A 27,127-nucleotide genomic window follows, 5' to 3' on the forward strand; every position below is an offset into this window, starting at 1 on the left:
TCTGGATGAAGCACCTTCCCCTACATCTCCCACAACTGATCTCTACCTCCTTAGTTAAAATCTGATCCATCCAAGGATTTCAAGTTGCTTGTGTTGCTCCATATGCCCTTTGCTGTGACATCCTGACATGCAGCCTGGCTTGTGCTTTCTGCATGTCACAGTGAGTTAGCTTTTCAAAGAGGAGTAGCAGTTCATGTCATCAATTTTGTGTGCTCCAAGATTTGTCTCACATATTTATATCCATACTTGTCCAGACAGGACATGCCAAAAAGTTGCATGAGTTTGACATGTCCAAAATGGATGAACTCCACATACATTCTGTGCTTAAATGGTAAACCAACTTGACTGGGACATGGCAGGCTCGTTACATGGTCAAAGTCCTTTTTTTCCACACAGTTGCAGGCATGGCACTGATTAGAGAACACCCCCATGACAGCCCTATGCAGAAGAGAGATGCTCATTTATGTCTCAAGCATTATGGTCTTTAGCCCCTGGCTAGATGAGTTATAGGTGTGGAGAAAGAGAACAAAATCTGTAGCAGTTTCATCCACGCTGTCTTATGTAAAAGATTCTTCGGCTGACTGGTTTTGTTCCATAGGATGTTCATCGCAGGGCAGGGCCAAGGAGTGAATCCACGTACTTTGGAGACACCACTGAGCCAATACCTGGGTGTGAAGGAGGAAATTAAATTGTTTGACACTATAGGAGTAGCTGAAGATTATAGCTCTGTAGCTCAGAGAAAAATGCCTGCAAGCAACCTCTGAGTTAGATAGCATGGTCTATGTTGCATTCAACATCCACCTCTAAAACTATTCTGGAATGGTCCAGATCAGACCCAGTGCTCCAGGTCAGCAGGCAGCCATGGCTTCAGAGCTCAAATGCAACCCTGGCTCTCTTTTATTTAGGTGGGCAGATATATCCTAGAAAGTCAGACTGCAAAGTTTTAGGTGGCTGAACTCAGCAAAGGTGAATCAGCTGGTGTTAATATCTCTGCAAAAATAAACACTGAAAATCACCAAACTGAAAACACGGGGTTGAGATCAAATTGGACGCCCAAAGGAAACAAAGAAACAAACAAAAAAGGCTTACAGAAAGCTAAACCACTGACACCTCACCTACATTTTGTAGTTCCCTCTTTATCTTTTCTAAATGTTGTTCAAACAAACAAGAAGTTCCGTTAAGTCCCACAGGCCATTCCCAGCATGGGAAGTGGGCAGCACCCTGCTGCCGTGGTTGATTTTTAAACTGATGGTTCAGATATTCTCCACTCATGTAAACAAAAAGAAGCTGCTGGTAAGTGAGAAAATACAGAAGACAAAACTTGGACATCAAGTTGTTCCTAGGTCTGGAAACATCTGATGCACATAAATTTAAAGAAAAATTAAATCTACTGAGAAAGATGAAGCAGAAGAAATTGAAAAAATAGTGGAATAGATTTGCACATGACAAAGAAAAGGATCATTTTCATGTATGTCTTAACATGCTAATTAAGTGGTAAAAAGGGCTGCTTTACCATATCTACCTGAGAAGGAAATTCTGGATCAATGGTAGAAATCAGAGATTTCTGTATGTTGATTGCTTTCTCTATGAGTTCTCCAGCTTGTCTGCAAAGAGATGGTTCACATCGTGTCTGAGAGTCACCATTTGCCTAGTTGTTTCATGGTTTTTATTATTGTTATGATTGTTTCTGATACGTACTGGAAATATTTCACAAACCTGCATGAAGAAAAGATACAGTGGATGTTTGAAGAAATCAAAGGCACTCAATGAAATTCTGAGAGAAGGACGTACCCAAGCCCAGTGGTTCAAACATCACACACCAAAATGCAGTGAATAGAAAGGGAAATGTAGGATGAGAGATTAAAAAATAACCAATGAAAGACATGAGTGACCATGAGTATACCCACCACTCTTTCTTATCTGAAAGCTTCTCAGGGCTCGTGGCTCAAGCTAAGATGTGAAACCATTGCCTTTCAAACATGTGCTGGATGTTGCTTATTTGGATCATTTCTGCTTTTTTTTCCCCCTTCCTTTACTGTTCCAACTACACAAACAGTATCCCACCCCTCGCTTACACAGCCTGCCTCAGTAAAAAGGGCATGCACAACATGCAAAGCCAGCAGCACCAATTGCCATGCTGGGGTCATTTAATGGCAGCTCTGTACCTGCCACAGCACTTGCCCCATGCCATCATCACCACCTCAAGAGTGGCACCCAGCTGGAAGCCTACATAGAGGTTACTGGCCAGCGAGCACCTTCATGAAGTGGGTTGTTTTTCAGAAGCATGAGGTATCTTCACAGATATATTTGTACCACGTGCCACACATTTCACACACAAAAGCAATTTCTGTGACAGTTCAATCTACAAGTGGATTAGATTTCCCCTGCTGATATATTTATACCGTGGCACCGAGGTTTGCTCTGATGATCAACCACCTACACACTGACTACTCCCAAAGCATTTTCATAAGTAAAAAATCTGACACAGGGATGGGAATGTATTTAGACACCAAACGTAAGCATTAACTTCCTTGCTTTCGCTCAGCTGTTAGGGGTTGTCATTTGTCCTTTGGTGTAGGTTGACATTCCCACCATCCTCTCATCTCATCCGCTTAGATGAAGAGATTCAGTGCAGACTGTGACATCTGAGTGAGCCACCTTTTGCTGCTTTCATAGGCATTGCAGAGAAACGAGCACTTTTGGGGAGGAATTTGTCTGACCTGCTGCAGACATCTTACTTAGTGGGTAATTAAAGGCCTGGTTCTGTTCATTCATGGCAAGAGAAGCTGGGGTGACTTCTTGGGGGTAGAAGGATGGATTTGTTCCAGCAGATCACACTGATTATCTATCTCTCCCCCTCAGATCGGATAACTGTTGTGAACAGAAATATTTGCTGTGTTTCACTTGTTACTTGAGTTTGATTCAATTTCAAGGTATTTTCATATTTTTATTGACAATTTCTAGGCATATTTTTTTTAGACTTGGAAGAGGAAAGATTGGATGTAGGAACTATTGTAAGGGGGGATTTCAGCACTTTGAAACCTCCCTTTCTTGAAGAAATATATTTTTCTTCAGTTGGGAAATTCATCAAAACCATTCCTTTCCAGCTTCTGATGAGTCAGCACTCCCTGATGAAGGGCTACTTGGTCAAAAATTCCAGCTGAGTTCAAAGGTTTTGCTGCACCTGGATTAATTATTATTACTGCTGCACTGAGCAGACTGTGGGCTATGCTGAACTGGTGCCTGCATATATTAATGCAGCAGATGAAACCTAAAGCCTTGCAGTTATAGTGGATCACTTGCCCTGTGCTGATTTCTGTTAACTTCTAGATGTGCACGGGCTTTTGCTTAAAAAGGAGTGGTTGGACTCTAGATTTTAAAGCATATGATAAATAAAACAGTCTCTTGGTTTCTTTGTTCACTACTACTGCTATTGGAATTAGGACTGGCAGTATATACAGCTTCCTGGTGTCTTTGTTATATTGCTTTTTGAAGTATAATTACCCTTTAAAAGCAAAGAGAGATCTTCACTCCTTTGGTTGCTTCTGTTTCTCCCTTCCCTTTCTACATGTAGTCCTATCGACATCCTTTGGATTTTGTGCTGGAGCCGTACTTCATACAGATGAGGCTTTGGCAAATCTTTTATTATGTGGTTTAAGATAGGAGGGCTACAAAGATGATCAGAGAGCTGGAGCACCTCTCCTATGGGGACAGGCTGAAAAAACTGGGGCTGTTCAGCTTGGAGAAGACAAGGCTCTGAGCAGACCCCATAGCAGCCTTCAGTACCTGAAGGGAGCCTACAGGAAAGCTGGGGAGGGACTTTTTGTAAGGATGTGTAGCAACAGGATGAGGGGAAATGGCTTTAAACTTTAAAAGGGTAGATTTAGACTAGATATTGTGAAGAAATTCTTTACTGTGAGTGTGGTGAGACACTGGAACACGTTGCCCAGACAGGCTGTGGATGCCCCCTCCCTGGAAGCCTTCAAGACCAGGCTGGATGGGGCTTTGAGCAACCTGGTCTAGAGGGAGGTGTCCCTGCCTACAGCAGGGGGTTGGAACTAAATGATCTTAAAGGTCCCTTCCAATTCAAACCACTCTATGATTCTATGACATTAGTGCCTAAAAATGCATCAGCAGAGGAGGTCAAGCACTCATGTCCCATCTATATCAGGGTGTCATTACTCAAGCACCCTGTGTGCCAGCACAGGTGGGATGCTGGGCTGGGCCTGGACCTCTTGCTAGACTGGTCCTGGGCTTCTTGCAGGACTTCTGCAGCTGTATTTGATGGTGAAGAGGAGCCAAAATGTGATCAGATAAAGCACATTGAAGGAGGAGCTGCTTGAACTGCTGCAGCTGGATGGTCTCGAGACAACTCCAGTGACTCCCATTAGCAGCACCCTCAGCTTTCAGCAGCCAAGTGTCACAGGATTCCTTTTGAGCTCAGCCAGGCTGCCTTCCCTGATTGCTGGGCTAGCTCACTGCCCAACAGAAAGGCTGCTGGTAGCAGCAAAACCATTAATTAGTGGATGGAAAGATCAGGAGGAAGGGAAAGACAGCTGTTATCAGTAGCCACATCCCTCAGATGATTCTCCCTGGCTGGGGTTACCATATTCTACCACTGATGTCATCCTCCTGACTCTTCTTGCTTCGTTAATCCATAACAAGTCCCTCCAGGGATGGGCTCCCAACGGGTCCGTGTGGCTTAAGGAGAGCACAAGAGCCAAGTGGGTCTGTGCTCTTCCTCTTGATCCTTTTAATACAGGTTCAAGTGCAAAATTAATATCCTTAAAAATATTTACAGGCTTTTGCCCTTTTTTGGTTCATTATCACTGTCGATGAGGCCAAAAGTAACTGGCTAGCATCCTTACATGAGGCAAAGGGTGACTAAAATCTAACTAAACCATGATCCCCATGGCTTGCTGTGTGGTGCAGCTGAGGGCTGCTGCTCATGAGCCACACAAGGATGCAATTAGTTTAACAGCCCTTTATTATGAATGCGGCAGAACAGAATTAGAACTCAATTTACAAGGCTCCCTTTCAAACCCATTCAGCTGTTAAGGCCGCATCATCTTTCAGCTTTCCAAGGCATATAATTGATAGATGATTTCTCCCTGCACACCTCAGCATCTCATCTTTATTCATGAACCAATTAATCTCCGTAGGACACTGTGATCATTTACATACATGGCCAATGTCACCAACCTCTGTCATTTCAGTCTGCAAACAGTTTTGCAGAGCATGAAACCACCAGGGTGGCAAATTGTGGTTTATCTCCAACTGCCTGTGCTTCTGGCATTTCTCCCTCATGTCAGTCCCAAATATAAAAGTCAAATTCTACCTGCGTTAGAAAATGATGAGTTCACCTGGCAGAAAATGAACCTCTCGGCCCTGCGTGAGTGCTGGTGTGTGACTGCTAGATATGAACAGAGCCTGAAAATACAGGTTCACTTTGAGGTTTTGAGTACTCACAAGTTGCCCCCCACCCACTTCATTCATTTTTATCCTTTTGTTGCGGTTTAGCTTTCCAGGTCAGCAAAGAACATGCTGTAGTTCAATTCAGCAGCAAATTGTGTATGCAGGTTGAGGAGGTGAGGATGCGTCAGTCCTGGCTGAACACTTTCCTCATGAATTTGGTTTCCTGAAGGGCTGTTATCAGCTTCTACCCAAACAGTGTGTTCCCCAGGTGACTCATGTTTTTGTGCTGCCAGTAGATATTGATTTATTTGCCTGTATCTCAACAGCTGGCCCTTGAAGTGTGACATTGTTAAACAGAGGACGTCAAGGGGAGCCACAGGAACGCTTGGGGAAGGTGCTGTATGCACTGTGTGCAGTGAGAGTGCTTTGGCTGAAGTGCAAGAGGATGGATGTACAGACCCCTTTCCCTCTGTAAGTCGCTCCAAAATTAATGCCTCCTATTTATTTCCATGAAAACTATAGCAGATGCAAAGAGCACAATAACACTATTTGATAAAGCAAATTCTTAGCTACAAAACACTATTTTTTTCTATGTACTTACCACCCTTAGCTGTGCATTTTCACCTGCTTGCCATGCTTGTAAAAATTTGTACCGGTGGATGTGACCCATCACATCCACTGTTTGGTCTCCATAAATATTCATTAAGTGTTGATGAATGTTAATGGGTGCATTTTTTTTTCCAGATGGAAGAATTCAGTGACACACCTCTGCTTCATACACACTTCCATCTCATACACCATTTTGTCAGGCTGCCCCTCTGTTGCCATGTGTTGCACAGCAACAAAATGTAATGGAATATTGGGGGGAAAGTTCAACCTCTACTGTTGTGTCACCAACATCCACCTCTGACACTGTGGGCCAATATAGCAAAATAGGAGACATTACTTTCACACCCTTTTTCTGTGTGCATATATATATCCATATGGACACATATATACGAATCAGGATTGCAAATAGCCAAGGAGAAGTGATCTCTGTCCCTGAATTTCCCTGAATGTGTCAGCAGTGTTTGCTGCTCTTCTCTGGACTGCCTGAACCTGCCCACATTGCCTGCACGGCTGCTGGCAGAGGTTAGAAGAGTGGCAGTAAGGTTTAGCAAGGCAAGAAAGTTTGTGACCACACAGGGAGATCCCATGAGCACTGTTCATGGACCCTACAATTAGCAGAACGTATAATCCCAGCTCAGAGGTGTTTATGTTTTCTACAAAGTCTGCTCACCATGTGCCCAGTGTTGGCCTGAGAAGGATCATAACTGAGGCATTACGGGGCACTGCAGCCACGACCCCTGGTACAAAATGTGTTTTGAGAGTGCAACAAGCTGCAGGGGCAATGCTAGTGGTGAGGGCCTACATTTCTCTTGAGATGTTTCACTAGCAAACAACCATACGTGAGTCTTGAGGTCTGGAAGGTTTGATGCACCTGGTACACATCCACCACCTCATGTATGCGTCCTGTTCTGTGGAGGCAAAAGCAAGGGAGGTCTTCACCTTCTGATGGTGGAGACATGTCAGGATGGCAGGAGACATCTCCTCTCCTCAGTGACAAACCAGCACATAGTCCAAGGTGCCTGGTTTGCTTAACCAGAGCCTGGACAGACTGCCAGGATGTGTGACAACAGGACATTGCTTTTCTGCCTGTGTGAAACAAAGCAGCACCGTGTGTGTCGCTCACCTGCTGGGAGGTTTCCCAAGAGGGGTTTCTCTCCATGCTTTGTGTTTGCAGATGTTCCTTGCTGCATTCCTTTAGATCCTTGACACGTGCACTAAATGAGTGCCAACTCTGGGGGAGCTCAGTGCTTCCACACATGATCAGGTTTGTGGCTTTCTGCCCTTTACACAAATTTCAGATTGGTGAACATTTGGCCTGTGGGAATTCAGGCATTTTTAGGCTTTGGGTGATTTATCATGGATCTGTGATGTACTTTTCAAGCAACAATAATTTGCACCCGGGGAGGAAATTAGGTTTTCTGTAAGTCTCTGTTGCCATTTGAAAGCAATCAGTGCACAAAAAGTAAATGAAGAGCAATTAAAAAAAAAAAAAAAAAGGGAGGGAAGGAGCCACGAGGATGAGGTGATTTTCGTGGTGGCAGAAGAGGACTGACCTGCATTAAAAATATGAACAAAGTAAGAATTTAATCAAATATCGATCCTAATTAATAGAATCATAGAATCACAGAACGGCTCGGGTTGGAAGAGATCTCAGAGATCATTTAGTTCCAACCCCCTGCTGTAGGCTGGGCAGGATTTGCTTACCCTAAGGTATATAAGGTCCTCAGATACCACCTTAGATTGGCAGTGGTGGACACCAGCACCTGAAATTGTGCTCTGCCCGTGGAGGAAAGAGTGATGCCCATTCATTCATATCTCTGAAGGAAGCAAAAACCTGACTTCATCTGTATGAGAGCACGTGCTGCTGGTATCCCCTTTCTAAAAGTAGCCAGGAGAAATGATTTACAGCAAGGTGTAAAATCCTCATCATGCACCTAATTATGCTCTAGTGCACTATGGGGGGATATTTCCTTCTGAGTCCATCTGGTGATGAGACCGTACCCTGAAGCACGTGGATTGATTGCCCTCATGGTTTTATTCTCCTAGTTAGGGTAATTGCTGATGCTTTATTTTTATTCATATGAATAACTAAGCCTTTTTGAAGCTTGGAAAATTATGATTAATTGTGCGAGGAAAATCAATAATGGAAGCGCTTACAAAGCTAGCTTGATTTGGGAGTGATCCTGTAGACAGCTGCTTTTTAAAGTGATAGAAAAAGTTGGAGAAAAGCAACAGCATAAAAATTCCAAACCTTCCCCCTCCTCCCAACCCCCCTTTTATTTTTTGGTGATGTTTGTCATGGGATTAACTCTTTCAGGAGCAAGCTGGATCTTTATTACAGGCTCCCATTACCAGTCCACAGAAGCAAAACCTCAAGCCCATTAAAAAACCCCCAAACCAGCCCAAGTATATTAGTCAAACTGAAGTGATAAGTGAAAATATTTATACACCCTTACAGTTATTCCCACACTGGGTCCGTGACAGCTTTATTTTTCACAGGAGACGAGAGATAGGGATGAAGAACGGCTAAGGCATTCACGGCGGTATCTCTGCCGACAGATCTTATTCCCTTCTGCATGCTGATGGGCGCCAGCACTTTGACTAGGGTTAAACATCCCAATTTTTCTCCGTTTCCCAAAGGAGAGCATTTTCAGAGCTCACGCCTGCCAGTCTCTAAACCTCCAGATGAGCGATGCCATCTTGCGGCTAGCTGGCACTGCTGCACCGGTGCCAGGGCTCACATGTGCTCAGCAAAGCCGCAGCGCTGCTTCGTTAAATCTGTCCCCCTTCCAGCTATGTGATGCACGCTTCCCCATCGGCACACGCCCTGCTCACAGCAAAGACCACACGTTTGGCTTTGTAGAACACTTTATTTGGAGAGACTCCTCCTATCGTTGGATATCGGCTCTTTATTAAGGCAATTCTGAAGGGGCTGGAGGGGCGGGGAGGAGGAAAACGAGACTGTATCAACAGGATCGCATTAAGGCAAAATTCCCTCCTTCTGCATTTCACCACAGCAAAATCCACGTGAAGGCCAGGACAGAAAATGACTCAGCCAAGGAAGAGATTCAGTGCAAACACCCGCTGGCCATCCATGGACAGGGTGAGGTCCTCAGCTGGGGCAATCTGCAAGAGCCCTGGGAGCTGCTCAGCTGAGGATCCTGGCCTGGGTTCAGGGAAGCACTGAAATGTGTGTTTTGTTTGTAAGCACACATTTAAATGCTCTTCTGAATCAGGGCCACAGCCCTTTGAGTGCAAGTCTGTACAGTTCACTGTTTAATTTTTATTCAGTACATAAATATAACATTCCATATCCTTTTGGTTAACTTCTTACCTCTGGTTTGTTATTGCTACTAACTGAGCATACCCCCTTAGTTTGCTTACCACGCTTTTCATTTCTATCATGCTTTGCAATCTGCTTAAGTTTTAAGTGTATTATGGCATGAAAATGAATTATCCTTTGGGGAGCATTCCCTGCAGAGGTTCCAGAGCTCAGCTGCTCTTGGAGGACCGGGGTACAGTATGGTGCTGTGAGCAGTAATGTAGTCTGTGAGTAACACCAGTGATGGCAGAGGCAGAGCTTGCAGGGAAAGATACTGCACAGATCACATACCAGCAGCAGACAGCAGACCCATACACTTTTCTCTTTCCATCAGCATTTCTTAAGAGGATTCTACCATTCCAAAAATATAGTCACTAATATTTGCGTTGGTTGAGGAAACCCATTTTGCAACCTCTGGTGCAAACTGAAGGAAGTATGGCAAAAGCACTGCCAGAAGCATGAAGACACTTTCAGGCAAAAGCAGCATACAACATTTCATCACCCTAAAAGCCATCTGCATGTCCACAGACAAAGACCTCCAGGTGACCTCTGCCAGACAATCCTGGTATCCATTACTTGGAGGTTATGTATGTATGCCTTCTGGAAAACTTATTCAGGAATATGAAATGGTTATATCTAGCAAAGTGGAAAGTAAGGCAAAGAAATCAAGCATATATTTCTCTTTGAAATAAAACATTTTCTGGATACATGACTTTCATATGATCTGGCACCATGTATAATATTCATGCCTTACGAGCATGAGCACCCTGCATGTTTCCTTGATACAGAGAAGAGCATCCAGTTTGAGGGAATCAAAAGGGTGAATACCAGGCATCAGTGCAAGTCTTTTGTGCTTTAAACTTTCTTCATTCCTTTCCCCATAAGGCAAGCAAACACCGTCATAACCATTTTGGGTTTTACTTCAACCAAGTCTTCTGGAAGAGCATAGACTCTTGCTCCAATTTTTCTTGCCATGGAGATGGCATATCTGCATTGCAAATGGAGGAAGAAAAACACACAAAGAAATGTATCAGTGCAGTAGCATTAATATTCCCTTTGTTATAAAATTTTTTCATGATCAATACTAGAGTGGGTTGGGAACTTTCTTAGTGGTTGACCAAAATTAAACTGTTCTATGGAAACATGAGAGCCCTGGTCATAAAGCACTAAATATCTTGTAAAAGAGAGAGTATGGGCACCTGATCAATCTGTAGGTGTCCCTGTTCATTGCAGGGGAGTTGGACTAGATGGCCTTTAACGGTCCATTACAGCTCAAATCATTCCATGATTTCTATGATTCTAATCTTCTTTCATGATTAGAGCACTGACTACCTGCAGTACAGGTTAAACTTGTCTGAAACACATTTAGTCTCCAATTAGTCTCCAAATAGTTCTGAAAGATTATCCTGACAACACTGGTCTTGCTCCTTTTCTTATCACTTTTCAATTTTTGTACATGAATAAATTCACAAGGAGGGAAAGCACAAAGCTGATGCTGGTGGACGTCTGTGTTGTTGGAAATCAGTGTTCAGGGACTTCTGCTTGAGTTCCACTCAAAATTTGTGATCTGACCTTTCCATCCCCTGTTCAGAGCACGCATTGCAGGACTACTGTCTGATCTCTTGTGGGTATGTATCTTTTCTCTATAAGAAAAATGCTAGAAAAATCCCAGGTTCTTTCCACTGCAGAGCACATTCATCTGTGGAATCACCTTACAAATGCAGAGAAACATTCATGAGGGAAAGAAAGGTAGGAAAAAAGTCAGAGGAAGACATGAGCTGAGGGATGAAAAACATGGAGTACAGAAGGATCACAGAGAGGATGGCAAGGAAAGAAAGGAACAGATGATAGGAAAAAGGAGGGTAAAAGAACAGTGGAAAAAGTCTTTAAAATAAATATTTGCAGCTGTGATTGCCTTGCAGTCATCCTTTTCTCTTTTGTAGCTGCCACAAAGTAAAGGAGAAGCTAAACTGATAAGAGACTGGGAGGTGATCAGGTAACTCTGAAAGGACAGATGATGCTCTCAGGAATGGCTTCCTGCTAGGAAATCATTTGCACTCCAAAAAGACAGCTTTTCAGGCATGAATCCTGTCTCCCCTTTCTGCCTTAATCATGTGCCTATGCCACCTGTATTTGACTAACAAAGTATCATGACATCTAATTACTGGTTTTCCTGGCTTACAATTGTTGGCCTTATTCCCTATCTCCAAAAGAGTTTTAAATTTAATAAGCCAAAATAGGAGCTTGGGAAGCCAAGTGATTTTGATCTCATGAAGTGAGCAATAAAGCAGGAATTGTGACATTATACACTTCATTTCCAATGATAGCCAATTTTAGTGCCTATCTTCTGGCCTTCATGCTTTTAACTCTGGAGGTTCTCAGCTGAGGATGTGCCAGATGAGAAGCACAGCAGAGGTGTTTCAAAGACAATCAGGCAAGCCTGAGCACAGAGTTAACTGGAGTTGTGTCACTTGGAACCTACTTAGCATTATTTAGCTTCTCCTCATCGTTAAGATCCTCTGTTTTCAGGAGGTCATATTTGATTGATCCTGGTTGAATGGCATCAATGAGGTCAAGGACTGGCATGCTGGTGCTGATTTTGCCATCCTGCATGGACGAAAAACACAATTAGATGCAAGAACAGGAAGACATATCTCTCACAAAGCCAGAGTCCAGGCTCCAGAGCAAAAGCCGCTCATTTACCAGTGAGATCTTTATGAAGTGCTGCTCAGCATGATTTTTCATCTAAGGCAGACTCAGAAACCTTTCATGGATTTTTTTTTGTCTGAATGGGTGAGATAGTATTAAATCACAAGACAGTGTTCTGAGTTTGCTGGGTGGAAACTTCAGTGATGCAAATCTGCTGATAGGGAGTGACAGGGGACTTCAGTTGCTGCAAACTAATAATTTACATCCCTTGCATGTTTCCCAGCTTGTGGTACTATATTAGGGAAATTGGAAGCTCCTTGGAATTGGAGTTAATTCATGCACCTTGCAAAATAGGGCCCTGAATGGTACTACCAGATTGTTAGTGTACTGCTCTTTTTAATACTATCACTTCTAACTGTTGCTGTTTAATAGTCAGTAACACAGTAGTTTTTGTCAGCTATCATCCCTACTCCATGCTTTGATTTCACGTGTCAAAATGGCATTCAAAGTGCTTTCTGTTATGTTTATATCATCTTTTTACTACCTTTTCATAATAAAGGCCATTGAATAAAATCTACAGATCTGAAAATGCCTTTAAAAGGGAATGAAAAATTATCTTTTGCACTGTACTCAATTATATGACAATGTAGTGTGTGAGTATATGCATACATATGCCTCTATTCACACCACGTGTGTAACACACACAAACACACTGCATAGCAGAGTCCTGAGCACAAACTTCTAACAATAATCTGTACCTTGAAACTGGAGATGGTTGAATCCTTGCCGGCTGCAGTCAGTGTTTCATTGACCCAGTTGACAATGATTTCATCGTTCACCTTCTCTCCACCACCAATATCTTCCAGGATACTCAAAGTGTACCTTAAGAGGAAAGCCAGAATATCTGCTTTTGTTCAATGTCTACCATAACCTCAAACCCACACAGATCAAATGCACAAACCCAATATACCTCTTAGACCCAATATCTCCCCACTCCTCACGCATTCAGAGAATATATATATTATAACATGCTAATTCATCTAATGGTTCTCATTCACCCCCAGTTCCCTAGTCATTGCTTTCGGAGTGTCAAAAGATTTTGATTCTCAAAATGCCTAAAAGGTCCCTCCCCTGGGATCTCAGTGCAAATGACTTACTCTCTCTTATTGTTTTAAAAAATAATCACTGACTTTATAGGCAGAAGATAATTGTTCTCTTCTAAAACTGATGTCCTGCATAAACACAGATATGAAACACTTCCCTATATGAGAGCATACACCCTGGAAAGACATCCCAAACTGATGGCAAGTAATCACCTCCTCCCTGTATTAATCACCTGATAAACTCACAAGTTGCAGAACGTAATCTGTATTCACTTCCCAGCCACTGGGTCTCTTTACACTTTATTATGGACTCTTAAACACAGAGACAAAGAAATTAAAATGGAAAGAGCTACCAGGTTGCATCTGCTCCAGGTAGCAGGTTACAGAATTTCTGCTTCAGTTCTTTGTTCCCAGTACATTTTCTCTGCTCCTCAATACAGAGACATTTCATCTGGTTTTTCTCTCTTCCATACAATGAACATTCATTCATGCTATATGGATGGTGCCAATAATAATCTTCTGCATGAATTGAATGTAATGGCCTTGGCCACAAGATAATGTGCTTCATGATCACATTCCTAACTAGGTTACCCTGTCTATGCATCTATGTGCAAACAGATGAAAGAAAAAGCTGTAGCCTGTAAATCCTTCTTGTTAATAGCATCTGGAAACTACTACTACGGCAGCTGTGTGTACACTCTGAAGCTTGTATTTGCCTGCCATACCTCCTCATCAACTGCCAGATTAAGGCCAGTGTGAGTGTACGGTTTCCTTCATTCAAATCTTGTCCAGCGATGCCAACAAGGGAGAATTTGGCTTGGTTTTTTCCCAGTTCCACTGCATAGTTGCAGTTTTCGAGCTGTTAATGACAGAATCAGTTAATAAGGTTCAAAAATATGGAAAGAAAGAAGCGGCTGACAAGACAGCCACTATTACTGCACATTCTTTGGATCACTTAGCCCATATCCTCCCGGGCAAACTGGTCTATCCTTTCTGACAGATAATACAGATAATATAGATCGTATTTGACTACCAGCAGGCAGCACCATCCCAAAGATACTAAGATAAGAGTCGGCCTAGGAGGAAACGTTACACTTCATCATCAGGGCTCATAAAACACATTATCCTGGGAAATGTGAATCTGCAGCTCATAAGTACCTCCAGCAACACGGCACTGTGCTGAGACAAAGGATCAATGTCCCAGCCAATATTTCAGGTCAATTAATCACCCTGCCCTAAGTGGATGGAGGTATTCACCCAGACAGCTGGGAGAAAGCTGCGTATTTAGCAGCAGCTCTGTGATCAGCTCTTGAGGCACCTGGTCAAGAATGTTTATCATCACTGTCTTCATTTGATGTAGAGGGCAGTGGTCCGGATAGCAGCAATTAAGCTGGTGCCATATGACTCACATTGAAAACACAACGTAGTTGGTGACTAAAGTGACTAAAGTTATCAAATATTGATACAAAAGGTGTCAAGTCTTTTTTACGTTAGCAATCCTATTCACTTGCCAGTGGAGCTAATGTGAGTCAAACACGTTTATTTTTCAGGATGAAAAATTATTCACTGAGTAGACAAAAGAAAATCATGTGATGTGGTGTTTTTGGGGCTTGAGGGCAACACGGGTGCTGGTATTGTGGCTTGAAATACTGTAGACATTCTTCTAGGGTAAGGCGTTGCTGCTGGAGCTATTCCAGCTTTCTGTACCTTTTTCATGTTGCCACCCAGTTTAGGATATGGTGGTTTGTTCACTCTGTTCCAGTCTACTGGCACTTTGATCTTCTCATAGAGCTGGAAGATAACCAAGGCATCTGACAGATCACTGAAAACAGCAAAAAAGATAGATCACTGACCAAATAAATGAAGAAAGGTATCCAGCTGAACCATTAGTAGAGGTACACTTAGTTTCCTAAACGTATTATTATGTGTATATACATTTATATTTATATATATGTGTATATATATATATATATACTTTTGGACCTTATATACGTATTATTAAGGTCTAAACATTTTTTTATGTTTTCTATAAACAATTTTCTGGCTGCATGTATTGTCTGAAGGAAGTGTAAGGCCTCTCCTTACCTATATAAGTGATTTACACGTGGAGTAACGCCCAGGGAGTTCATCCAATTCCTGAACGTCCTCTCTTCCCTTGTCTCACCTAAAACAACAGATCTATCAATCAGCAGGCCTTCACACCACACCACTGCAGTAAAATAAGTGTCTTGTGATGAAACCATAATTCAGAATTCACAGTGCTCTGAACCATAAACAGAGTGAGACACTGGCTGACAAGAAAAATAAGAGAGCACTGTGCATGTAATATTTCTTTGTGCCCTAGATATTACAGTATTTAGGTAGATTGGCCTTGAAATACCTTCAAGAATTCAAGAGCTCGTGGCATGAACAATTTTATTATGAGGCTTTTGAAAAACTTAAAAATAATTGAAACTATGGATTTATTCTGAGTATCTCTTTGTAAGCACAACATACACTGAATAAATGCTAGAACAAACAGCACTTCCATTCATTCCAGCATTTAATCAAATACATGCTCAACCAGTTATTACACTGGTCCCATTGACTTCATGGACACCATGTGTTTTCTTACTTCTAAGCACATGATTAAGCACTTTGCTGATTCACAGAATAAAGCTCAGACTCTCAAAAGACTAACAGTTTTAACTGCCACTTGAACTGTTTCAGACAGTTTTTTAATGTGCTGTAACAAACTGCACAACTGATTTACTAGACACATTGCATACAAAAACAAATAGTGGTCTGCCTTCTTCTAAAATCTTTGAATAACTGCTGTGCAGTGAGAATTAGACCACCCCCCAAAGAAGCAATTTAGATGTTTTCAGTTCAGGGTTTTGTTTTATATCTCTGTGCACCAAAGGAAAATAAAAAAAAAAAAAAACAAAAATCTTTGAATGGTACCAAAAAGGGAAAAATACACTTCCTGTTGCCTTGTTTAATGATGGCTCTAATGATGACACCTCAGAAACTTAGTATTAGAAGTTGAAAGCTTTTATTCAGCAGCATCTTTAAGGGGGTTTAGAACGTGAGAGCCGAGAAAGGCATTTTCAAGTGATTATTCGGCAAGAAGCACCACCTGCCTCAGAGCCAAAGTACTACAAGGGACGAGGCTGTTGAGACTCCTGATCCAGAGCACAGGGCTAACAGAAGGATGTGAAGCTCAGCAAATGATATACACATTGATGGTCCTGACCCCAGCCCAGAGAGGACAGGTTTATGTAAAACCATATTCTTAAATTATGTCCTGATTAAAGGAATGCCAGATCAACTATAATTTCGTGCTCAGAAGCATGCTCAACAGTCCAGGGAGGTTCAGACATTTTCATCTTTAACATATCATGAACTCGGAGCTGAAGATCCTGCCGATAGATGGCCAGAAGCATTCTTCTTGTGCATTTTCCTTACCTTCAATAGAGCTCCAGTCGATGTCCTGGTTCTCTGGCTTATGCAGGGCAGGGTACTTGTTGAACAAGTTGGCAATGAATGCCAAGTTCAGCTTTGGGTTCCCCCGGACAACATCAGTGGCTGTGACGAACTGCCGGCAGCCCAGCCGCTCTGCCTGCTGCAGCATGCACTCAGCACGCTGCACGTCGTCCTTCTCCTGCGCCAGCCAAAAATGGAGCCACATCAGCATGACCCCACAGCCCAGCACAGCCCAGCACACCAAAGCTTCAGATGGGCTTTACCTCTAATCTAGCCATCTTGCCATGTTTGTTTTAGTTACACAACACTAAAAAAGCGGAGGGGTTGGATAAATTCCCAAAGAAATGCGTTTATTACTTGCTACATGTTAGTGGTTTATCAAGGACTGTTGGATGGGGCTTTGAGCAACTTGCCCTGGCAGGAGGTGTCCCTGCCCATGGCAGTAGTGTTGGACTAGCTGATCTTTAAGATCCTTTCCAACCCAAACTGTTCCCTGGCTCTCTGAATATTTAATGAAAAGCAAAACACATCATTTATTTATTCAGATTCTGAAACATACAATCATGTTGCTACACTGAGTTTTCTTGTTCTGTTATCTTGGTGCAACTTTGTGTTGATCAGCAATGCAAGTAAAAGACAGAAAATATTGAACAAATCTCATCTCATCTCATCTCACCCTTAATCCTGACATGTCAATAGTAATAGCTGGAATGCCTTCTTCATCTCCCTTGGGGGCAACTTGGTTCAGCAAATGGTAATAAGCTCTTGAGTCCTGTAACAGACAGGGAAATTAAAGGGAGAAAAATTACATCTAAAGCCCAGGTTTTGCGTGCCAGCGCTCTCTCGAACAATGTGCACACATGCTTCATTTTTATTACATCAATCATTGGACTACATAATTAAATTACTAAAGCTAGAAGCACTTAACAATCCCCATTTTATGCTGTGTTTGCCAGATCCACTTCTTCCCTAAGCCAATATGTATACACTACCAAAAGCTAAAAGCATGAGGCAAAAATGCTGTGTTGCACTTATAAAAAGGACAGCAACAACAGAGATGTAAGAATTGACTCAGTAGGAACATCAAACTAGAGATAAGAAAATGTATACCTTTATAATGCTGTAGAAGTCAGGCTGCTGAGCATTTAATAAAAGGAAATGCAGAAGGAGAAAGCAGAGATTTAAAGCAGATTTCAAAGAAACGTTGGAACAGTTATAGAAGAGAAAGCATAACTTGCTAGGACAAAAGTTGAAAACAACAATATCAGCATTTCTTTCAGGCAAAAGGGCAGGGATAAGACAAGAAGTTAACATTTTTTGCAAAAGTTGTATGGAACATATTAATCTAATCTCTAAATAAGTCAAAGAAGAACTGAAAACAAAACTGCATGTTAGTGTAGAGGGACTTGACTGTTTAATCAAACAAATATTCTTAAAAAATGTAGATGACCTCATTTTTTAAATTTTAATGCTTATGATATATGACAGATACCATTCGTTTATTAAATATTTTTCTATCCCTAGAAGTTCTTTATACCCACTGTATTTGGAAGGTGGGCATTTATACCAGAATTGATGTGGAGGGACACTTTTAGCATCATAGAATCATAGAACCATAGAATGGCCTGGGTTGAAAAGGACCACAATGCTCATCCAGTTTCAACCCCCTGCTATGTGCAGGGTCGCCAACCAGCAGACCAGGCTGCCCAGAGCCACATCCAGCCTGGCCTTGAATGCCCCCAGGGATGGGGCATCCACAGCCTCCTTGGGCAACCTGTTCCAGCGCGTCACCACCCTCTGGGTGAAAAACTTCCTCCTAATATCTAACCTGAACCTCCCCTGACTCAGTTTAAGACCATTCCCCCTTGTCCTATCACTGTCCACCCTTGTAAATGCTGATCCCCCTCCTGTTTCTACACAAGTACTGGAAGGCCACAATGAGGTCTCCCTGGAGCCTTCTCTTCTCCAAGCTAAACAAGCCCAGTTCCCCTCAACCTTTCCTCATAGTAGAGGTGCTCCAGCCCTCTGATCATCTCAGTGGTCCTCCTCTGGACCTGCCCTAAGAGCTCCACGTCCTTCCTGTACTAGGGACCCCAGGCCTGTACAGACTGAACTCTTGGCCTTCAAGAGGCAAATATGTACCTTATTTTCCAACTGTAAACATGGCGTAAAAATCCTTTGAGTAGGCAGGCTATGGAAACATGGTAAAGACTCCATGCTCTTCCTTCTCTACAGATATTCTGAGATAAACTTCACGCAACTGAACCAAAAATCTGTTACAATAGAAAATCGTGCTGTGTCACTCCCAAATTCTCCTATTATCTTCTCTGATGCTTTTTTTCTGTGTCCTTAGTGACTCTTCCTATGTTGTACTGGAGGAAATATCAAATGGAGGAATTGGAAGACCTCCATCCTCTTCCCCCACACCCAGTTATATGTCTGGCTAGGATAGCCTGGGTAGCTTTCCAAACCAAAGTCTAGAGGAACTTAGGGACATTTTGTGAGCACATGATTCTTCTTTGGACAACATGGTTTTGGGCATGGAGTGGCTGTTCTGCTGCTGTTGGTCACAGTTCTTCATACCTTAATGTCTGAGCTGAAGTTGTTGACCTTGTTGCATCCCGCATTCTCCAGGTGATAGTTTGCCCACCTCAGCAGCAGCTCCTCTGGAGACAACCTCATTAGATCTTCTAGGCTCTCTCCTTCTCTCAGAAGAGCAATCAAGGCTAAGTATGTACAAAAGAAAAAAACAGTAAATGCTGCATTATTTGCTTGTTCACAGAATACCTTAAAATAACAACAACAACAACAACAACAACAACAACAACAACAACAACAACAACAACAATAATAATAATAATAATAATAATAATAATAATAATAATAATAATAATAATAAAAACAACAGCAGGATGATAGGCAACAGGCAAAAGCTGCAAGGAAAATTCTGATTAGATATGAGGAAAAATAATTTGCTACATAATGAGACCAACACTGGGGCAGGTTCCTCAGAGAGAGAAGTCATCTGGAAGAGGGATTCTCGTGGTGTCGAGATCATGGATTGATTTTGGGATTAGTGTCTGATTTATTTTTTTTTCTTGGCACACATAGTGTGCAATGTGCAAAAAAAAAAAAGATGATGATGACATTCACTAGGTGGCACAGCACAGTGCACAATGAGGAAATCAGACAGGAAGAATGGAATGGTACTCAGTAACAAAAATGGAGTGAAATTCAATAGTTCTGTGTTGAAAGACACACACTAGGGAATTAATATGAATACCTGCTATTAGCTAGAAGCTTCTTATTACCAACAGAGGATGAGAACAACCTGAGTGTATTAGATGTCTTCTGAGCTAATCTGAGCTACCACGTGACATGACCAGGGGAAAAACAAACACAATATTATCCCATCCCAGATATTTCCCATAGAAGTTGGGATGCCTTACTGCCTTCATACTAGCTGCTCACAAGAGCTCTCTGAGAATACAATGTTCACATTCAAAAAGGAGAAATTTCACCTTCAACAGCTGTGGAGGAAGGCTATCAGGGAAAAAGAGAACCCAAAAATGAAATAAAAGTGATAATGGCCTGTCTACTCTGACAAATTGAAGTCTGAGATGAGAAATAAAGGAAAATATACCATCATGGGAAGAGAACCACTAAGCCCAGTAAAGTGGCCAGCTTCAACATTACTGCTCCACAGCAAAGGAATAGGAACTGGGAATTCTAGAAATTGATCCCTCTGGCTATGAGAGGGTTAGAAGGTACAAGAGGTGAAGCAAAGAAGGTGAAATCTGCATGGTAACAGGAGGACAGTAGTGCCACTATAGGCTGAGCGAGCTATCAAACACAGCATCAAGAAAAGATGTTGTGTGGACTGCATGCACAAATGCAAGGCCTTCCACTGAAGCAAGTTAATGGGCAACTCTGGTCCTGGTCCTGCTGTAAGCTGGTGGTTGGATGAAAGACCAGAGGACCTCCAGACAAAATTATTCCATGATTATATAAATCAAGTTTTCCAAAGAAAGGGAGATGTTTGGCACTGGTTTCACCAAAAGAAAAAAATGCAGTGTAGCATTTCCTTGATCCCAGGTTTAGACAGAATTAATTCTGCACTGACTAAAGTACCGAAACACCAAGACGCTTGGATGTAACCATCATTCCCAACTCAGTGAGCATGAAATTGGCTTTGCACAAGCAAGCCTACACACAGCTTGGAGTGCCAGAACTTGTGGAGAGCAAGGGAAATGAGAGCAGTCAAGAAGACAACAAAAACTTAAATAAAATGTTAAATTAAAGCAGTTTTTAAAATAGTTATGTTGAGAAGGCTGTTTAGAGATGATAACAGAGCACTGAAACTAAGAGCCACACATACCTTCATTCCTGCTGATTTCAATGTCAGCAAAGAGACCAATTTTGATGACTTGCCATAAAAGACCCAAAACCAGGTAAGGTTTGCCTTCTTTTAAGTCTTCAGCTCCGATGTTAACAACATGGCACCCAATGGCTGAAGCAGAGTTCAGGGCCAGGTTCAGATTTTCCTAGGGAAGAAAACGTCTGAATGATGTAATAATGGAGAGCTGAGGATACAGGAGTGCAGCTTTATGGAAAAGTCCTAATATCCAAGATACAAATAAATTGCTAGTTGGGAAAGTATACAAAAAGCATATGGTCATAGGAATCAGTGTGAATAAACCTGTTGTATTTTTAACCTCGTGTTTCAACCATGGGCAGAACTGTTCAGGCCTTTCTGTTTGGACATTTTCTGTTTGGACATTGGGGTGTGGAATCCAGGGCTGGGAGTTTTCAGGGGAAGCAAAGGGCTCATGTAATTCACAGTGAGGGGCAGAAAGAAAAGTGATATTTCGTGAACGTTATGTTCCTTCACCATTTCCTTCCCATATAAAACAAAGGGCATAAGTAAATCTGAGCTATAAATCTGCAATATTTAAAAAGGAGGCTTGATGAGCAGGGTGAGTAAAACAGATGAAAAAGCCTGGCAAATACCATTTTTCACACAGATTTGCAATTTTCAAATGAATTTCACTGCTGCTGGCATGACAGATAGATTTGATTAGCTATAAAACACAGGGAGAGACACAGAGTAAATTCTCATAAGCTGGAAAAATTGGAGCATTTCAAATTAATTATCTTTTCTCCACCAGACAGCTGTAAAAGGGTTAAGTTAAAGTGGAAGCTGTATTGATCGAATCATGTCTACATGTGACAGGGATTGATCTGGGCTGCATCACTAAGCGATGCTGCTGACCAAAACGATTATAACTGAAAAATGTGGTATAGAGCATAAAAATCCAATTTAATGGCTTCTGAGCTTACTTGAGCCTGGCTAATGTTCCATCTAATCAGGGTAGCTGAGGGCTAAACTGGGTTAGGTTCACATCCATTCCATATATCTATTTATATTCTGTACCCTGTTATACAGATGTCGTTTATATAAAAGTATCTCTCTATGTACTGCTGTGTGAGAAACGTAATAAACTTTAAGTAGGTGAAAATTTATTTTTTGTCCAATTCTTAAATTGTATTTGTGTGCTGATGATAGAAATAAAGAAAGGATTCAGTTTTCAAGGTGAAAAGGCACAGACTGTAAAGGACAGGTAAAGGCTCTTGTTCCATCTCAGGCACGTTGCAGCCCACAATACTGCCTGGACCACAGCTGATATTGGGTGAGGACATCAGACTACAACACAGCAGTTGTGAATTCAAGTCCAATGCCTGAGTAACCAGGGAGGGCGTTTTCAGCCTTCTGAGAGTTACTCCACCTCGAATTTTTCACCATGTTGTCTATCTAGCTGCTCTTGTTTTCAAATGGCTTCTACCACAAAGTTATCCCAAGCTTTGACCAGGTAAACATTTATACACTGGTTTAAGTGCAAATACAACATTTGTTTAGTCCAATTACTCAAACGCTTAAGAAGAAACAGAAATATAATTCTCCTTGGCCATGTGAATCTGAGCATCTCAGTTTGCCACAGACAACTTTGGCTGATTGTGCTGGGCAGAATTAAGTCCAGCCTTTGCTCTAAGCATTTATGTTGGAGCTTCCTATGCAGAAAAGCAAGGGATCCTGTTACATTTTTGTACCTGTATGGTGAAGGGTGTGAGTTTCTTCTTGTTGATTGTTCTCTCATCAATGGTATCTGGGACTGAAAAGTTGATCATCTTACTGGAAATACAAGAAAATACAACAAGAGATACACTAGTAACAACTCATGCAGATAGAGTTTTTGTCACTACGCTACAGGAGAAGTCAAAGAGCTGGAGGGTTACTAAACAAACATAGTCATTCTCTGCCTTTTGCATGTGCACTCATACACACTCGAGCAATTGTTTTGAGTCACGTTCTAGAAACATGGGGTAAGAATGCCATAATGTGAAGTTGTACAAGAAGTTTATTTTGCGGAAATTTCCATGAAAGCACTCAGTATCTTATGTTACTTCATATGAAACCCCAAAGTCCTTGAACAAAAGTAGAAAGAAGTAACTACCGGGGGCAAATTGCACTGACTTCTCCTTGGAAAGGTCTGGAGGCAAAGAAAAATTCTCATAAGCGTGAAAGAAGTGTAACCTTTTTAAAGAGAATTATTGTTTACCAAAGTACTATGCCATCACCGACTGCCTGGAAGAGATCATCCGTTTCTGGGTTCATTGGGACCACGTGTTTACAGTCAGGGTCCTTTTCCAGGGCTTTGTTAATCCAGTTGACAAAGGCGTACTTTTCTTCCTCTGTGGACACAATATCAAACCCATCCGTTTACCATGCAACAAATTTACCATCATTTTACTTACAAATGTGCATGGGGAGAAAGACTCTACTAAATCTGAGCGTGACCAAAAAACAAACCCCTATGGGAAGAGGGCTCTGAGGAGACAGGCAAAAGTATGAGTTTGTGAAGCTCAAGGAAAGATGAGGAAGGATGTATGGGGTGACTGACCACAGCTGCTGCAAGGGAGCAGAACTTAGTCTTGCCACAAAGGGAATTGGGGGGAGCATTTATTCTGTACAAATGACTAACTCAGCTGAGTGAACCAGACAGCTGTGTAACTGCCCATCCCTAACTTAATCAGAGAATGCAAATATATGTCTTCCTGAGTTAGGCAGACCAGCATGGGGGTGTATAAATGGCTCAGCCAACCATAGAGCAGAAAATCTGAAAAATGGACAAAATGAGATGACAAGTGCAATGGGCTTCAGCTCATTCAAATCCCCATACTCCTTCACACTCAGTGGCCCTGGCGGGGTCTTGCTGACGCTAGCAGAAAGGTCAGGAACCGTTTGGTTTCAGATTTACAGAAGGAGACGTTTACTCCTGGTTGTTACCAGCACAGGACCCCTGTACTTACCTGAATAAGAGTGCTGTGTGCCAGCACTGGACTGCTCCGACATCCCACCGATAGCACAGATGCCCTCCTTTTTGTTGATTTGTTTTCGGAATGATTTAGCAACATCGTCGCTCTTCAGGTTTTGGAAAATCTTTCAAGCACAAGAGAAAATTTTAAATTTTCAGAGAATTAAACCAAGCTAAAACCATGAGCTCATTGGCCATGAGACATTTCTCTTCTTCTTTACATGCGGAGAAGCACAGCTTGTGTGTTATTTAGCGGGTGTGGGAGAAAGTCTGTGTACCTGCTCTGATACTTTCAAAGCCATGAACAAAGATCAGCTCAGTAACAGAAACATCTATGGCATGAAACCATGGAGCTGAAGTCAGCAGGAGGAGCACTTTTGAAAGTTTCAGTTTGAGAAAAAGGCAAGCAAAAATCTGTTTCTCCACCCCAACGGAAATCCCACTATTTTAGCATTTTGTCCCAGTTTAGGACAGAGAAAAAACAATCTATTGAAATATCTTACAGACATCTAGCCATAGCATTATCTTTCCACAACTTAAAACCAAAAAGATTAATCCTGCTGCGTTAACCAAACCAAAAGATACTGTCAGTTCAATACGCAGCTGCACTCATTTAATTTGTCCCAGTTAACTGCAGGATTTCTAGTTCAGTTACATCTTCCTCTCATCTTTTCCTCTGGGGAACACCTCAGCAAAATGATGTGCTCATAGCTCTCCTGTGCCCTAGGGACCACCATTATCTGAGCATCACAGATAATTAGAACATTCTGGGGAAAAACAAACATTTAACCAGAGAAAAGGCTCTTTCTGTGGAAATGATATTCTCTGCTGATGCAATGTATTAAAAATTCCAAACTCTTTTAGAAGTTGGTATGCTTTTATTTTTCATTTTCTGTATTTATTCTCTGAAATAACATCCCACTTACTGTAATAAATTCATCAAAACTGATCCTGCCATCCTCTGTGGTTGTCAAATTCTGAACGAGCTCTCTGGCCTTATAACCTGGAAGAGGGAGGTTGGCTGCCTTCAACACATCTGTTAAATCATTGGCGTCGATGAAGCCATTCCCACTGACATCTGAAAAGATTAAAATGAACATTTAAGATTCTCCCTCAGTTGAATGGAATTTTTTGCACATGAAGGCTGCTGTTTTTATTTCACCTGAGGAAGTATACGTTACATATAAAGATCTGTTATTCAGAAGTCCATTATTTTCAATCACTGCAGTGGCACTTACATCCCCCAAGAAATTGCAATCACCATTTAACAAACAAAAATGGAAAGACTAGCCTGCCTAGAGTACAGTGAAGAAAATCGATCTGATGCAATACTGAGTCCGTCCCTGGAGATGTTCAATAAATGTTTAGATGTTGTACTAAGGAACATGGTTTAAGGGGAAAATACTGGTGATAGGTGAATGGTTGTACTGGATGATCTTGGAGGTCTTCTACAGCCTTGGTGATTCTGTGATTCTAATGTTATCAGAAGTCATGAGATTAGAGGCACAGAAACGGTCATGCTTAAAATAAAAAGCTTCATGTTCCTCTGGAACAGTGCTGACACAGACAGTCCTGCTGAGTCTGCTGCAAGGTCCAGGGGAAGATTTGAGGAGTAATATGGGTTAAATAGCCCTTTCTTCCCCACCAGGTTGTGAAAATCTCCACAAATAAGAAGATAAACTGATTCTATTGCATGGAGAGTTTCTGTTATAAAGTAATATTTATATATAGTATTTCAATAGTATTACACATATACATTCTAAATTGTTACTTCTTTTTTTGCATTCACTTTTTTTAGATCTGTGAGTTCTGCAAACTCTTTCCCCAGAGCAGAGCCTGAGGTGACTTCAAAGAAACGAGTGTGAGTTTCCTGCGTGGTGAGCTGCAACCAGCCACCACTTGCTGCACGCTGCAAAGAGGGATGAGCTCAGATTAATACAGGTTGCAGAAGGCATCTGATTTATCTCTGGTCAAGAAAAGGGTCTGGATTTGGAGAAAGAAACATCAGGAAGTGTAATGAGTGCATCATTCCTGCCTTTGCTTTGGGTACGCAGGGCATACCCCAGTGTTTCAGGCTCCCAGCCTGGACTGCTGTGTGGTCAGAAATGAAAGCATCACTACCTGAAGCAGGAAGGACAACTGGTCAGCACACAGCCCAGCGAGGCTGATGGATCTGATGGTAAAAGTAAGCAAGCGGTGAGAAATGCAAGGGCTTCTTCTTAGAATTTGGACAGGCAAATCCGCATGTCTTCAAGGGAAAGAAAGCAGAGGGGACCTTTGAACCTTGCAAAGGAAACACATAGTCGAAAAGTAACCAGGGCTTAAAAGGCCACAGGAAAGGGATTACAAATTATGTAGCCATTTGCACATTTGTCTCCTCCAGGCCATTCCTCCCCAGAAGTGGAACTCAATTTGCATTTAAATAAAAATCTATTCCCTTCCCAATCATTCCCCTGGAGTGAGCAGCATTCTTAAGAATTTCTGTTCAGGTTTCCAAGCTGTATCACAAAATCTGCTGCTCTGCCTGCAGCATGCTGCATGGCGTGCTCTGGTTTCGCTGGCAGCTCTGCAGGACAGGCAAGACTCTCTGCGGTTTGTGACACAGCAAAAGAGCACTGCTGAAAGCTCATTTCACCACAGCCAGTTGGCTGTTCACACCCACGGCCTCTTGCACTCACCCACTTTGCTGAAAGCCTCGCGGAGCTCCGCCATCTCCTCCTCCGAGAAGTGCGCTGTGGACGCCATGCTTCGTCTCTTCAAAGTGCAGGTCTGCAAGAGGAAAGCACACATGCTCATGGGGTGCTTCCTTGGGCTTGTAAGCATCATGAAAAAGAGGGATTTTCATTACGGAAAAATCTTATTTTTGTTTTTTTTCTTTGAGTTAGAAGCGTGGATCGGAATTCTCAGCACAGTTGAAAACCATTTCCTCCCTGCATCCTAAAACTGAGCAATGGGTTAAAGCCTTGAGTATCTGAGATATAAATCCATGCCACTGCTTTTGTTTTGCCAAGGCTTACTCAAAATCCCAACAGCTTTCTCATACCCACCTTGCTGGAATTCAACCCTACCCCTAACTTTTCTTTATCATGGAGAAAAGAGAACAAAGTTACGCTTTTCCTTGCAGTTCTCCCTTTGAAAACATGATTTGCCATAACTTGTGTGCTCTCCTGGCCAACTCCTTGAGCTCTGGG

The 27,127-nt window shown here is 42.1% G+C and overlaps 1 protein-coding gene across 4 annotated transcripts in view; it reads right to left on the reverse strand.

Moving 5' to 3' along the window:
* Positions 1-8,874: 8,874 nt before the first annotated feature.
* LCP1 (lymphocyte cytosolic protein 1) overlaps positions 8,875-27,127 on the reverse strand; it is a 44,703-nt gene continuing 26,450 nt past the window's right edge. For all 4 annotated transcript variants that reach the window (XM_048957456.1, XM_048957465.1, XM_048957437.1 and 1 more), the window contains 15 exons: positions 26,615-26,705; positions 24,863-25,014; positions 23,932-24,061; positions 23,181-23,313; positions 22,672-22,753; positions 20,942-21,107; positions 19,147-19,289; positions 17,240-17,335; positions 16,546-16,741; positions 15,184-15,262; positions 14,806-14,920; positions 13,824-13,957; positions 12,754-12,877; positions 11,829-11,953; positions 8,875-10,334 (listed from right to left, as the gene is read on the reverse strand). In XM_048957456.1, coding sequence (XP_048813413.1) covers positions 10,202-10,334; positions 11,829-11,953; positions 12,754-12,877; positions 13,824-13,957; positions 14,806-14,920; positions 15,184-15,262; positions 16,546-16,741; positions 17,240-17,335; positions 19,147-19,289; positions 20,942-21,107; positions 22,672-22,753; positions 23,181-23,313; positions 23,932-24,061; positions 24,863-25,014; positions 26,615-26,681 — 1,875 coding nt within the window. In that variant the 5' untranslated portion in view covers positions 26,682-26,705 and the 3' untranslated portion in view covers positions 8,875-10,201. The remainder of the gene's footprint in view (positions 10,335-11,828; positions 11,954-12,753; positions 12,878-13,823; positions 13,958-14,805; positions 14,921-15,183; positions 15,263-16,545; positions 16,742-17,239; positions 17,336-19,146; positions 19,290-20,941; positions 21,108-22,671; positions 22,754-23,180; positions 23,314-23,931; positions 24,062-24,862; positions 25,015-26,614; positions 26,706-27,127) is intronic.

Source organism: Lagopus muta, chromosome 1 (assembly GCF_023343835.1).
Source record: "Lagopus muta isolate bLagMut1 chromosome 1, bLagMut1 primary, whole genome shotgun sequence".
Lineage (NCBI taxonomy): Eukaryota > Metazoa > Chordata > Aves > Galliformes > Phasianidae > Lagopus > Lagopus muta.